We start from the raw sequence: 14,803 nt of genomic DNA on the forward strand, positions 1-14,803 counted from the left end.
CGAGTGAAAAGGTTGAAGGTAGAAGATGATGGTCTTTCCCTTCATCTCCCCTCTTTTTGGCCAACTCCTTCCCTCTTGACTTGGCTTACAGGTTTCGCTGACTCGATGGGGTTGTCATGCCGTTGGAATTTATTTTTTCGCTCAACCGATCAGAGGAAGTGAAGTGAGAGGGTCCAGAAACAGGTTTAACATGCGGCAATTGTTTACTCTTCAAAATTTAGGCCGACACTTTTGTCAACTCGCAAATAAAAATTGACCGAAAATAAAAGTCAGTTGGTGAATTGCAAACGATTTTCGCTTTTATTTATCAACGAAAAATTATATTAGAATTTGTATTGTAATTTGTTTTTTTTTTCTGCTGGCTTTAAAAAGAATTAACTTATAGACTTGATTCAATCGCAATCAATTTAAGCAGCAATAGAAATAGAAATTTCTATATAAAACTTCCTTTTTCGATTTATGGAAATTTTTGTCAGGATTATTAATAAGATGGTTGCCATAATCAATCTCGCTTAGCTTTAAAACTTGAACTCGATTGAAACAATGCGAGAAATCTGCAAAAGTAATTATATTCCATTGCTTTTAAGGCGTGTGCAAATTAGTTAACCCCACGCAGGCTGTAAATTGTGGATGCCCTGTTAACTTTCCGGACCTTGATGTTTCCATGGCTTCTCCTCTTTTTGAAGCGACTACAACTCTGGCCGACTTGAATTTGTCATGCAAATGCCTTTGTTTTTGCTCATCTGCTGGGAACATGTTTTTCCCAGTCTCTGCACTTGGCATTCAACATTCAACAAAGCTGCGCTGGGAAATGGAGGGGGAAAATGCATTCAAAGAACAGAGAACAATTAAGGGAAAATTGTGGGAAGAGCTTAAAGATTTGAATCAGAAAATGCAAAGGGCACTGTGAAAATTCAACCACTTGTTTGTTTTCAATAGTAGTTTAATGCAACAAAAAGGTTTACCAAAAAAGAACTGAAAAAACTGTTTCCGAACAAAAAGTTTGAAATGTTGAATCTAGCAATCAGAGAATATAACGTTATCCGTTCAGCTGAAGGTTTTAGTTCAATTTGGTAACACAAGTTAACAACATCTTATTTCCTTTGGAAGTCTTTCCAAATTCTCCTCCAAATCAACAAAAATAAAAAAATGTGGGATTACCGCCAAGAAATTGACTTGGAAACATCGGTGAAGATATCACCGTACTGCCACGCTTGGCAGTCGGCTTGCTGGTTTATGCTCAAGGGCCTTGATCTCTGGAGATTCTTGGTATGGGATCGATCAGCGTCATACCTGGTGGTCCTTACGACTTGCCTGATTGGCCTTTCTTGGATGTTATTTAAGTCGTTCAGGCGTAGATGGAATGAAGTGAGTTTATTGTTAAAGCCTACAAATTAGAGGTCTTCTGTTTTTAATGGGGTTTTCCCCCAGGTGCCCATATCGGAGATCCAGTTGCTGAGAGATCGTGTGCAGTTTGTAAGCCAGGATATGGTCATGTTGCAAGATGCCCTCAATGCGACCTTAGTGTCCAAGCCAGTAGCTAGTATTTCTAGTGAGGTCATTGATGCCATGCTTGAGAAGAAGGCCGCCGAAGATGGGGAAAATTCGCCTTCGGATTTAAATTCCCCAGTGGCCCTAGATCCTCAAGATCCTCCCGATTCTGATACGATTCCTGAATCAGCTGCTAAGAATCCTGATCCCAAACTTCAAGAGAATGCCTTAAACGAAAATAACGCTCCTGTTGATGAGAAAGTGCCAGAAAAGCAAACCCAAACTGAGAACAAGCCCCTTTTAAAAACCAAGCCCAGACGTGTAAAATCACCAAATCCACGTGATTTAAAAGAAAATCCAGACGTGGATAACCGAAATATGCGTAGACGCCAACCTACACCAGAATCGAATCCTGGATGGAAATTGTAGATTGTTTTTGTCATTGAAATAGTCAATTGCAAAACTTCAAATTAATTGTTAAAATTATCATGTAAACTCCTTGTTATATAAATGTTTTGTAATGTTTTGTAATTGATTTAAAGAGTTTTATCATTTTGATACAAAGTGACGATTGTTTCAATATAATATTTTCGATTCATTTTCAATTCAATTTCTCGTCCTTTCTTTTTTAATTCGGTTCTTTTCAGCCGACAAATTGAACTTATTTGAACAGCTTTCCCCATTTACTTTTTATTATAGCCCTAGTACGTACTACCTTGACATCTTTCCCTCAAGCGTTTGGCTTTGATTTTCAAATGTCTGTAGTTGTATTTCTCACCTCTTTCGTTGTTTATCTCTGTTTTCCCGTGCATAATCGCCAAGTCTATCCATGGTTGGCCCTCAATTAGTCTTAAGGTGGCCGACTGCCTAATCGAGGCATTTTCGAAGCCACTTTGCGGTGGCCCCAGTTTGTTGGCAGTTGGCTTGCATTTCTCGGCTAATTGGCAGACTCGGCGACAATTCCTCGTTTTTTCTTGCATGCATTTAAATGATTTGGCAGCCGAAAACCGCTCGAAAGTCCCGTCTGTCGCCAATTTGGCATCGGTTTGTGGTAGCTGGTATCTAATAGATACTTGAGAATGGACATTGTTTGCCAGATTTGTTGATGTTGTATAGTTTTAGATTTTAGTTTTTAGTTTTTAGTTTCGCCGGGCAACATGTTGGGAGCAAACAAGTTGCGTGGGAAAGAGCAGTCTGCAGAAGAGTTGCCAGACTTTGATGAGGGAGAGACTTATGTTAACGGAAAATTGTTAAACATAGCTGGTAAACAAAGATGTTATTACTATTTTCTATAATTTTCAATATAATGGTGTATATTTATAAATTTTCAAGGGGTCCATAATGTAATGTTAGAAATAAATAATGTTCTCTTAAACTTCCATTAGGTTTGACATAAATAATACTAAATAGACTGTATACTTAAACTTTTTAAATAAGAAATTCGATTGGGTTCTTTTCCTTGAAAGATTAATGCTACAATATCATTATTTAAATGATAATATCGGAAAAATATCAATATCTAACATTTCCCTATTAGCTATTACTACTTTCCTCACACTTCCAACTATTTCCAGCTATCTGGCAACCGTATGAGCTGCAACAGAAACGGAAAACGGTCCTGGCCCTCTCAGTTTCTCTCCCACACACACTTGTTCGCTCTTTTGGCCTGCTTTTCGCTTTGTTTATTATTTGGCTTGTTGGCTCTCCCGCCTCGAACCTGTTTGTTGGCCGCCTTTAGATTGGCAGGCGGCTAAAGAGTTGGAATGTGGCTTTTCGTTTTTGGTTTTAGTTCGAACTTCGCTGTAACCGAGTGCGGATGTCAGGCAATCGCTGACGTCGTTTTGGCCCGATTTGATTATTTATTAATCGCCCGAGAGTCTGTGACTAGTGTTCCGGTACAAAACCAATAACAAAAAACATACAAAATTCCGCCGCATCCAGTGAGAAAACCAAAGTATGTGAAAGTGTCTGTGTGTGGCAGCTTTTGCCTTTTGTTTTTATATTTTTTTTGGGGACCCCAGACAACGCGCCGTATGTGATACATTTGTGCAAATAGATTTAATTGTGATTTTTTTGTTGGCTATAAATTTCGCTTTCCACGGATAGAAAACGTTTTTAATTTGAGCCGCGCGGTTTTATGAGATTTCGTACATAGCTTTGTGCTGTAGTTTACACTTTGGTAATTCACGGCGTCACGCCTTAATGACGTTCAACTACCATCATAATAGCCACAATAACAAGCGCAGTCTTTGGCCATGTACTGCACATTCCCATGCAAAATCGCCTTCTTCTCGTGCGTTATCCTCTTCTCCATCTTCGACATTTGTGTCTCGTCTCTTGCACGTGACTTTTCCCCGGGTTTCCAAGGGGCCCACGCCCTTTTGTGCTGCACTTTTCCCATGCATTCAACCAGATTAAAGCCCCATTTATACACAGGCAGGTAAAAAATAGGTGGATCAAAACTGAATAATAAGAGGTGTATAGGTTAGTGCTGGCAAAATGTCAAAAAACCGTTTCTTTAGAAAAACTACTTCAAAAACGATAATTTAATATTTTACAGGTTTTCCTTAGAAAACATAATTTTAACAATCGAATTTTTTTGTTTAAACAGGAAAACTACAGTAATAAAAAATACATAAACATGTCGTTAGGTTAAAAACCACAATTAAAATGTTAATTACTGATTAAGGCAACCAGATCAAAATAAAAAAACAACAACATAATATATTATTTTATTTATTTCCATTATTTATGTCCATCTTATAGTGTAGGGTTCATTTTAATATCAGTTACCTTTATTGTTAATTTTCACAAATACAATTCTGATTACAAATATTTTAAGTTTTAATGTCATATATTTTTTCATAAACCTTTAATATCTACAACTTTAATCATCAAAATTGATTAGAAGAACGATAAACAAAAACTTTAATATATACTGTTTTAAAAATTTGCATTCGAAATTGAAAGAAAGAAATTTTAAATATAAAAAACCAAAATGAAGAGGAATAACGTAGCATACAAGGAGTTTTGATAGCTTCCACTCAGATTTCATTAGTGCTTTCTTAAAATGTGATTAATGTATTTATCCAACATTCTTTTTCCACATCACACTTTGGTTTCAACACCTTTTAAACCCAGTAACGACATAGCCAATTAACTGAAGCTCTCGATTGTGTTAGGAGTTGTAAGAGCAATCGACTTTTTATACCTGGCCTGAGACCAAGTGCAGTCGCAATGGGATGATGGGTCCATTGCCACACTCACCGCATCTCCAACTCGGCTTCATCGCCCTTTCCTGCTCGCATTGTCGAGATCCATCAATCAAAACCGAATCAGTTTTATAGCCTTAATTACCCCGCAGAGCAGCCGTATAAATGTTGCCCGCCCGGGGCTCCACAATTTCATTGTTAGTTGAACAGCGCGGTCGGGAGTGCAGTTTTCCAGCGATTTTCTTTTCGATTTTCGATTTGTATTTCGATTTCGCTGGCGGAGAGCGTTTAACAATGTTATCAGAGCGATTTCCAGCCGCGTGTTCGTAAAATATTAACCATCCGCTCATCGGCTGCAGTTGCGGTTTGGCTTGGATGTTCAGCTTGGGGAGATTCGTAATGAAAAGTGAAGTGTGGCTGGCGGACCCGTCAATTGCGAAAGTGTGTCTAATTTGCCAATGATGAGTGCGTTTTCTCGAACGAAATTTCCTTTTCTGTGGCAAAAACGAGCTACCAATTTGTTGAGCGGCTCATAAACCAAATAAAAAGTGAAGTTAATGGGTGTGCACAAATTTGCTACAGAAGTGTGAAGAGTTACTAATCCAGGAAAAATACATATCTAAAAAGTCATTTATATCGACACATCATAAGTGTCAAAGATATTTTGACATACTTACCAAAATTAATCTTTGTCTTTAAAGATCATTCCCTAAAAAAAAATAAAATCAAAGTACAAGTGCCAAAGAACTTGGAACTGCATTATAGATTCCCGAAAACTGTGCAAATTTAATAATGTGCTTACAATTGAAGTATAGTAAACTGCTGAAGAGATAAAAAAATGATTAATTTTCGAGCATAAACCAATTTCTCCAAAATTGCAAAATTGCCTTTTTAAAATATAGCTCATATATAAACAATTAAAAGCTAAGTTGTAAAAAATACTTCAAGAAACTAAGTTACTTATTCAAATGCCAAACTCAATTAAACAAATTTTAAGGAAGATAACTCTTATGAGAATGAATATCATAAACAACGTTGTAATGATAGACAAATAGACTTTCAGTATAATTCATTTAAAATATTTTAATGACTAAATAAACAAGGAAATTCTTGTTTAACTCTTGGAAGCCTTTAATCTTATCGAAAAGTTAACAAAGCGAACTTTATCGGTTAAAGTCAACAATTTAAAGTCAATGACGTGTACATTGCGGCAAATGCACCTTGTTTATCAGTTTGATAAGCAAATGGGCTAACCAAAACGACAAAAATATAACTCCATTAAACACTTGAATTAAAGGAAACAGATCTCACCTAAATGGATGATGAATATTTTGAGTATTTTCCTTATGACCGTCGTCGCAGTCATTTGAGAGACATGTGCGTATTAAATCCTTACTTTAAGCCCTTCACAATCTTGTTGTTGTTTCTGCACTTAATCGTAGTTGTGTTGTTTCTTATATTAATATCTAATTCTCAAGAAAGCTCACAAGACACGCCCATTGTGGCCAGTTGGAGAAGTCACCGCCCACATGTCCATAAATACTTTCACTTGTCCGGCAACAAAAGACGTAAATTTCTTCTTTATATTAACTGTGACTCAGGGCATTGTTTCTTTGGAAATCGCAACAGTAGCGACATTTCTTGACCCCTAGTAATTTTGTAACCATTTCTAAAGAAAATAACTGAAGCACATCCAAATGTTTGTTAAGGTAAAAGTTTTTCGTAAGCTGAAAAAAGTGTCTGCGTTGCACAAGAATTATTTGAAATCAGTCAATTAAGGCATATTTGTAGGTAAAATGCAACAACTCAAACCTACCTAGGCAAGCCGAAGTTTATAGTCCCTTCCAGCTTATAACCAAAATATAAAATTTAATAAAACGAGTATATTTCAATTTAAATGTTTTTTAAATGTATTATGTTTTTAATACATGTTTTTCGATGGGAGCTTTATGATAAGGTTTCGTCTATTTACTACCTGCAAAAGAAAGAAGACTTTTACAAAACATTCATCCAAAACACTACTTAAATGAGATAAACTTTCCTGGTTCAGAGTCACTAAGAACGAAAGTCAAAAATAACTATACTTTATATGGTCGGATATGTCTATGTGTTGACTGAAATTATAATACCTTGCTTAATACCTTATACATTTTTAACCACTTATTCTTTAAACTTATAAGTGTAGAATTAAAATTCATTTTGTAGACACCATATTGCGGTTCAATATAAATTATAATTGATTTCTGATTTTGATTTTCTTATATTAGAATATTTGAAAGTGTGGTTTGTTTTACAACAAATAAACTCATAGTAGAAAATTATAAGAATCATGTAATTAAAATTAATTTGATTTCCAACTCCTCTCGTAATATTTTTTTTATTCCATCCCTTTCTCTGACTTTCTTGAATTTTAATGAATACTTTTGCGCCCTTTCCCATAATTTAATTATCCACAAAAATCTCAAAAGAAACAAGATACTCTCGTAACCGGACGAAAACCAGTCTAAAAACATAGTTGTTTTTAATAGTTTCAATTAGCTGAACTTCCCAGGCGCTTGATGAGCGGTCTTCAAATTGAGGGGGGAGGGGCGTGGCCAGGTGAGTGGGCAAGGTGTGCTTCACCCTTTGGCAACACCGCTAAAATGGTAACACCAAGCAGGCTAAACCACTGTGCGCATTGAGGCGTTTCGCCGTGAACAACAATTTCTGCAATAGAAAACTTGATTTGGGCAGCCAAAAAAGCTTCCGCCAAAGAGGCAGCGAATTTATGTGGGTCAATCTCACCTGACGGGGACAGGTGTTTGTCCAACTTATTTTACCCAGCTTTGTTTGCTTTTTCCCTCCTTTATTTTTGCATAATCCGATCGTGATTGATTGACGCGCTTTGGGGATTGGCGCAGCAAATATGAGACATAAATTGCACTAAAGAAAGACAGGGAAAACAAAGAGAAATACTGAAAATAAAAGAAACGCGGGGAGATAATAGCAATAAAACACAAACATTAAGCAGCGTAAACTTGGCTGGTAGCCATTGTCGGTTTCTGTTTTTGTTTTGAATTTTAAGCAGTAAAGTTCAAGAAACTTTTGCCACCTTTGCTTAGTTGATTATTTAATTTATGAAGACCCTCAGCACCGGGTCCGGGGATCATTAAAGTTTTCCGTCAGTCTTGCCTTTGACTTTTACTTTAATTTGAGCTGGGCCTCACAACAAGTGCGCAAACTGGTTGCCACTTCTGTGTAAAGATTTAACTCGTTATGAGACGGATCCCTTTGTCAGGTGACTCTACTTGGCAGAGAAGGCGGGAACTTTTCCCCTGCATTCAATTAACAGTTCCGTGCTAAAAGGTAAAGGTGCAAGTGACGTGGTAAAGGTAGTTAAATTCACTTAACTGTTGCTTTTTTTCTCATCACTGTGGGAGATGATCAGCCATAAAGCCACTTGGAGTACAGAATTCCTGTTAACAGGGATGAGCATTTTTAGGTACTGACAAAGACAATGTTTAAGAAGGAAATCATTTAGACAACCAATAAAATTACAAATATAAAATAAATTATATTTTTGTGCAGAGTATAAATTTTGGTTTCACTTCTTTGATCGTAATAAATCATTACAGAATAGCAAACCTTTATTTGCTGTTACCATTGTTATCCTACATTTCCATTTCTGATTACACAAACTTCATAGGCCAACAAATCCGTTCGAATAATTACATAAAAGTATATTAATTCGGCTATGACTGCAGTTCATTCTAAATAACAATTGAAATACCTTCGAAAGCTCTGTTATTCGTGCCTCTCTGAGTCCACCCTTTTCAGGTGACCCCTCGCAATTGTTAACGAAGCGGAACATTTATTCTATTATAAAGTGGGGGTGGGAGGTAGGGAAATGAGCTTGCAATGAGTGGTAAAAAAGGTAATGCGGAGGGGTTAATTGTGGTAAAAGTTGTTATTCAACAGGTGTTTTGGTAAAACGCTGTGACAGTTATTGTTTACCTTTACCACCACTTCTTCGCATTTTTATTTCATATCTCCTGATTTATTACCTCTGAGATTGTGCTCAAAATTTTAAACTCCCCCAAAAATTTGAGAATAAGTAAATAATGGAAAGCAGCAGAATGATTTCCGATCAATATCTCGAATTGCATTCAAATTTTCCAGCACTCCCTCTTCGAAATTCAAGGTTACCCAAATGCTGGAAAATAATTCAGTAATTTAAACTCCACTCCCCTATGAACCCCTCCCCTTACCGCCTCTCCTCCAAATGCTGCCAACGACCTTAATCAAATTTAAACAGCTTTTTTTGGTTCGTAGAGAGATTACATGCCATTACCTTGGTCGTTTTTTTTTGTGTGCACAATTAACTGTCATTTTTTGATTCGTTATTTTCTTTTGGTGTTTTGTTTTATGTTGATTTGTTGTTCAGCTTAATGTGAGCAAACAGAAAAAAATTAACCAAAAAAGTAGTTCAAAGTAATTTGGCCTGCAAAAGTTGTATAAGTTTTTATTTCTTCCGTTTTAAGCAATTTTATTTGATAAACTTTAATTGACTGTTAATCACAAATTGAACCCGTTTGTATAATGTCTGACGCAATTTATAAATTGTTTAATTTGCACTCAGATTAAATTAATATCAATAACTCTCATTATCCAAGAACTTTGTTAGCTTGAACAAAAAATCTATTTAACTGGTTTAAACAGGTTTTATGGCTGCCAGCAACATTTCATATTCAGAAGAATTTAAAGTTGCAACTTTTCAACTGCCAACGGAATGTCAACTTCGCTTTGCATCAATAAAATGCCAGACGTCCACTGACTCATAAAAACTCCAACTAACCGAAAATGTTTTTTTTGCATTTTCTGCTTCTGCTTTTTGGCTGCAAAAATTGCGCAATGCTTTGCAGCAGGTCCTCTCAACACATTTCGGCTATGGTCAATTTGCAATAATTTGCTGGCTTGTTTTAGATTTTTTTCCATTTTTTACAAGCACGCAACTTCAAATTGTATGTTGTTTTTGCATAAAGTAAATTAAAACATAAAATAAAGTTGCGTTCACGGAGTGCCATAAACCCAGATGAGATACATAGATTTTCATGAATGTTGTATGTTTTTAGCTCAACTACACTCAAAAGTGGGCTAATGAGTTCAGTTGGGGCCGAACTGAGACAAAAGAGGCGAGAAAAAGTGGAATAGCTAACGTTTTGTTTGCAAACTTTTCTGGCTTTGCGAATTTTACTTCATTTCTTGTTTTCAATTTTCCAAAACGGAAACTATTTGTGGTTTTCATATCTACGCTTTTATGGCCCAGGCTAAAAGCAAAGCATTTTCCATGAATTTGCCATGTGAGATCACCTCAGATGGAAACCACAATAAAGAAAACAAAACGCTAATAAATGTAGCTGATGTTAAAGTTTGACAAGTATTTGTTTATTTCTGTGTTCTGTGGTTTTTTTTGTTTGGTATGAGTGCTAAGTTGTGAAAATGTTTAACTTAAAACGCATCAAACAATACAATTCAGCTGTCCAGTAGTTTTTTAGATAAGTGATTTTATTTTTATGATCACAGAAACAGTGGATTTATTTATTTATTTTTGCATCCGCTTATAACAATTTTCTTTATAATCACATGTTCGATTAAACATTGTTATTTAGCTGGTTATAATATATAAAAAAGTAGGCAACTTCTCAACAAATATTTATTTTACAAATACCTTTCAACAATAATACTTAAATAAAGACATTTTTCCGGCATTTCCTTTGTTTTTCCCATTCCCTTTCTCCTTCATTTGGCTTTCAGCATTGGTAGTTGCAAAATGTCTCCCACCTTTGACCCATTTTCCCGATATGCACTTTACGCAGACAAACATTTTCCCCTACTTTTTCACTTTTACTCGAAATTTAGTCGTCTGCGTCTTTGTCTTTATCTGTCTACATCAACATCTTTCGCAATTATTTTGTTGACGTTTCTTTGCTGCTACAATTTCTTGGCTGCAGTATGGCTTTTACTTTTTTGTACCTGCTCGCGTGGGTGGCGCATTGTTGTTGTATTTCGGCTGCTATTATTGGTAGTTGTTTCTTTCATTATCACGTGTTTGGTTTCTTTTTATTTTTGTTTGGCTGCCTGCGTCAAGTTGTTTTACAAGTTGCCTTTGTGGGTAATTCCCTTTTTGTGGCTATTCAATGTCAGCTAATTTATTTGCATTTCGAATTGCTAGAATTTCTTCCATTTTTGTTGAAGGGCTTCTATAGGTTGTAGTGGGTTAGGCTTAGGGTTAAATTTGCATTTATCCATTATTAGTGGTTTGGTGGTTAACTTGTGTGGTGTGAAGAGCCATTGAATTATATTTCATTTGCCTATTTATGTTTTATTTATATTTTTCAGCTCCGGGCGCAGACAGATTAGTTCAAATGCCTTAGCCAGGTAAGTTTTAATACCTTTTTTATGTCTTAATCAAACCACATACATTGTTATAAATTAATTTGATTGCATAATGTATTTTAAAAAAATTAGATAGTTTAATATATCCATGGTACATCAAAAGAATTACAAATATTCTTAGGATAGTTTAAACAGTACAATTTACATTAAATATTATTTGTTTTCTTGAAAAGTGAAATACTGTTTGATATTCATTGTGCATTCGGTTCGGGTCTCGACTAGACCTACATTACGGAACCGATATTAAATACACAAACCGTTGACAGTGTAATATACATGGGAGCTACCGTAAAACCATGTAAAGTTGTGTAAAATTACTCTTGTCAATAAATTGAACAAGAACCTGGTCCGGTTGGTGTCAAGACTAAGTTGTCATGGAACCAAAAAAAAATTTCTTTAAAATTGACAATTTGATAGTTATAATATAATTTATATAAGTGGCATTTTTTAAATTTGTTATTTTTAAACAATTTATTGTCCAAGTATTTAGATACCAGCTCTGATATTCAGCAACTTTTCAGACAATTTAATTATATAAAATGTTGATAAATGCAATATTTACTTTAAGTATTTCACCCATTATTTAATTTAAATAATTTAAATGTTAAACAATTTATTTTAGCCAACTCTACAGATCATCGAGCTTTAACTCATCGGGCCGTAGCTCCAACTGTGATACAACAGAAGACATGTACAGCGACATTAGCTTGGAGAATCGTCATGACTACGATTATAGGGTAAGTACACTCATTAAATAAAGAAACAATAATTAAATAAAACTAAGGCACTACTTCATCCGAAGGAAATAAAAGATTGTTTTCTTAGCAATGAGATATCGTTAAGGTATCAAATTAGTTTCTTCGACTTATTACACATTTGTCTTTCACAATTTGATTTCAAAGATTTGACATTAGATGGCAAAATTAACGGAATAAATATGTTGCAGCATGAATAGCCAAAAAAAAATTGTCAATGTCTGATATTTCATTAAAGAAATTGCTGATGGAGAGGCATAATCTGCACTTGAACCGAATTCGCAATTGCAAAATTATTTCCCAACTTTCATGTGTATGCTTGAAAAACATTTTCATTGAGTCGATATTTCGAAAATGTTGGGAAAAAAGTTCCCTGGAAAAGTGAATTTGTGACTTTTCACTTTGGATCTTCGGCCGCAATGAATTAAAACGTGTTTTCTTTCCCTCAACCGCCGTGGCAGTCACCTTCGCTGGTATTTCGCTGGGAATTCGTGGCTACCTGGCAGGTGAAATTCAGTGCTTTGGTCTTGTGTGGGTTGCCGTTGTCTATCGCGATCTGCGGGTCCAATCCGATTGTGCTCCGCCGACCGTTATATAAAGCTGAAAAAGCAAAAGCATTTCAGCAGGCTCTCCGCAATTGGCCATGGCCAATGGGGGAGTGCATTGGCGCCTCAAGGTCATTGAAATTCACTCAGCCTCCCTTGAATTGCTGCCAATTAGATTTCCCACTGCCCAAGTGCGAGTGTTTAACGTAAAAGCTTTTTGATTGAGTGCCAAAGATGTCGGAAAACCATCGGCGCCTCTGGGGCATATTTTCGCTTTTCTTTGTGGGAAACGGGAAACATATTGAATTAACAGGAAGATACCAATGCATTTGTAGTTACGGTATAAATTTTAAATGCATTTTTTATAGAAGTTTAGGGAACAACCTAATTCAACATTAAAAAAAAGTGGATAAAATATATAACGTATTTAGGTTATTTATAACAAATCAGTTAGCCTTTTTATATAACTCTTGGTCAAGGCGAAATATATTTATGGTCTTTTTGAATAACTGTTTTCATTTAAATAAGTGCTTTACATGTAAGGTATATTTACGCTTTTCACTGGGGGAAATATTTTAAATAAGCAAGGAAGGAACCAATACATTTGTTGTTGTGGTCGAATTTGTACATTTTTATACAAAGTTAGAGAACAAACTAAGCCAATATAATAAGATGGTTGGTCAAAATATTTTAAATTCTGGTTTAATATTTTGCTGCATTCCAAATTAGTTAAGCTTAATTAATATAATATTTAATAAACTCTTTTCTAAAAATAACTTATTGCTTTCATTTAATCAAATTCGATAATATTAAATATCTGTTAAAAAAAATTTGTCCTGTTTAAATATATAATTCTGATAACAATCTAATATGTTTTTTTCAAGTAATTAACGAATACAGGCAAAGACTTTCTTTCCTGCCATCTTAAACTTCGAGATTTCCCGAAAGAAAGTAAGGGAAACAACAAGCAACTGATAGGGACACACACATGTAATGGCGATGTGACAGGTGTAAAATTGCTTTCTGCATAATTGCGAAATACAAACAAATAAAAGGAGTGCGAGCCTGGTAAAAGTCGCCAGCCACGACGATAAAAAGAAAGGTGCAGAAGCTTACAGGAAAAAACAAGACAGGAAAACAAACAGAAGTGAAAATGAGTTTTGCGAAAAATATCACGTACGAATCAATTTTTAAACGCCCCTGTGCGATTGTTCTTTTATGCAACAGGCCAACGGGAAACGGATGTGGAGTTTGTGGGCGAGGGAAAGGGATTTTGGCCAGGTGTGGAACAGGTGGGGTGGAGTTGGGCTAAAAGATCATTACAAGTCATACAAGTGCCTCGCATTTGGTTTGATTGTTGTGTGAAACTCTGTGCTGAATGCAAAATGAGTAGCGAGCAGGAAATGTTATTTATGTTTATTAAGTGGTAGAATTTTCTTGGAGTCAACTGTACTTACATATATTTGTAAGCATATACAAGTTTTAAATTATAGTTTATGAGATTCAGATTTTGTGTAGATTATATAAGAGTTCGGTTTCTGTACAAACTCGATTACAAATAGAGGGTCGGGCTGTGCCACCTGCAATATTATACTATCAATACATTTTTATTTTTAAAGAAGCGGAGTTAATACAGTTGATACTAGGAACAAGTTTAATTAAAATATGGCCATTTGTTTTTTAGAACAAGTCAACAACAAAAACAATAATAGTTTAGGACAAAATAAATGAATATTTAAATGTTCTGATCACAACCTTTTTTTTTGAAAAATTAGTACAAATTAAGGTCACTCTAGTTTTTTCTAAAATGGAATCTTAACCCCTGAATGAAAGTGGACGGTGGAAACCCAAGAAACTTTCCAAATCTCACCTTGGCCAGATGCCCAGGAAAGTGTTAAGCGTATCCAAAAAGATTTTCACTGCACCAAATCCGATTTCCCATTTAATTCTTCTTTCACTTCTACTGGCCCCAATTTCGGCACCCCGTCTCCCATTTCTTCAATGCTCCGTTGGCTTAATTAAGCTGAGGTCACTTTTCAGACAATCTAATGCGGAAAAAAAGAATCGCACTGGATTGAGCCGAACTTATTACATAAGGCTTGTGGATGGGGAGATCTTGACATCGTCTTCCCAGTTTTCCCAGCGCTGTCAGAGGTTGATTAAAATCTGCATTCGTCTTGAACTATTTCCAGCTGTTTTGCATCGTCGCACTTATGCAATTATAACTGTAGGCAGGCCCAAGACAATGCCACAATTGCAATTTGTTCAATTGTCAGAGTTGGCAAGAGATGTGGGGAAGAAATCTGTTGTTTTTTTGGGTTAATACATGCACAAGTGGAGTATCTGCGGTGACGACATCCCTCGA

General features: G+C 35.6%; 2 protein-coding genes across 11 annotated transcripts in view; both read left to right on the plus strand.

Moving 5' to 3' along the window:
* The window catches only part of LOC108041035 (rab11 family-interacting protein 4B), a 48,193-nt gene that overhangs the window by 13,915 nt on the left and 19,475 nt on the right, over positions 1-14,803 (plus strand). For 8 of the 10 annotated variants that reach the window (XM_044459329.1, XM_044459330.1, XM_044459333.1 and 5 more), the window contains 2 exons: positions 11,082-11,120; positions 11,761-11,875. In XM_044459329.1, coding sequence (XP_044315264.1) covers positions 11,082-11,120; positions 11,761-11,875 — 154 coding nt within the window. Of the gene's footprint in view, positions 1-3,273; positions 3,446-5,584; positions 6,081-11,081; positions 11,121-11,760; positions 11,876-14,803 lie in introns of those variants that run through there. The other 2 variants (XM_044459340.1, XM_044459339.1) reach the window with 2 other exon arrangements.
* Positions 1,065-2,026, plus strand: LOC108038931. The gene is made up of 2 exons (XM_017115824.2): positions 1,065-1,368; positions 1,432-2,026. The coding sequence occupies exons 1-2, from the start codon at positions 1,150-1,152 to the stop codon at positions 1,918-1,920; spliced, it is 708 nt and encodes a 235-aa protein (XP_016971313.2). The 5' UTR covers positions 1,065-1,149; the 3' UTR covers positions 1,921-2,026.

This window comes from Drosophila rhopaloa, unplaced genomic scaffold (genome assembly GCF_018152115.1).
Source record: "Drosophila rhopaloa isolate 14029-0021.01 unplaced genomic scaffold, ASM1815211v1 contig_191, whole genome shotgun sequence".
Taxonomy (NCBI): domain Eukaryota; kingdom Metazoa; phylum Arthropoda; class Insecta; order Diptera; family Drosophilidae; genus Drosophila; species Drosophila rhopaloa.

Excerpts from the sequence above, each read along its gene's own strand:
- LOC108038931 (XM_017115824.2), top strand. The coding sequence starts at position 1,150 with ATGTGGGATTACCGCCAAGAAATTGACTTGGAAACATCGGTGAAGATA. Across the intron at positions 1,369-1,431 it reads TCAGGCGTAGATGGAATGAA|GTGCCCATATCGGAGATCCA; the intron begins GTGAGTTTATTG and ends GTTTTCCCCCAG.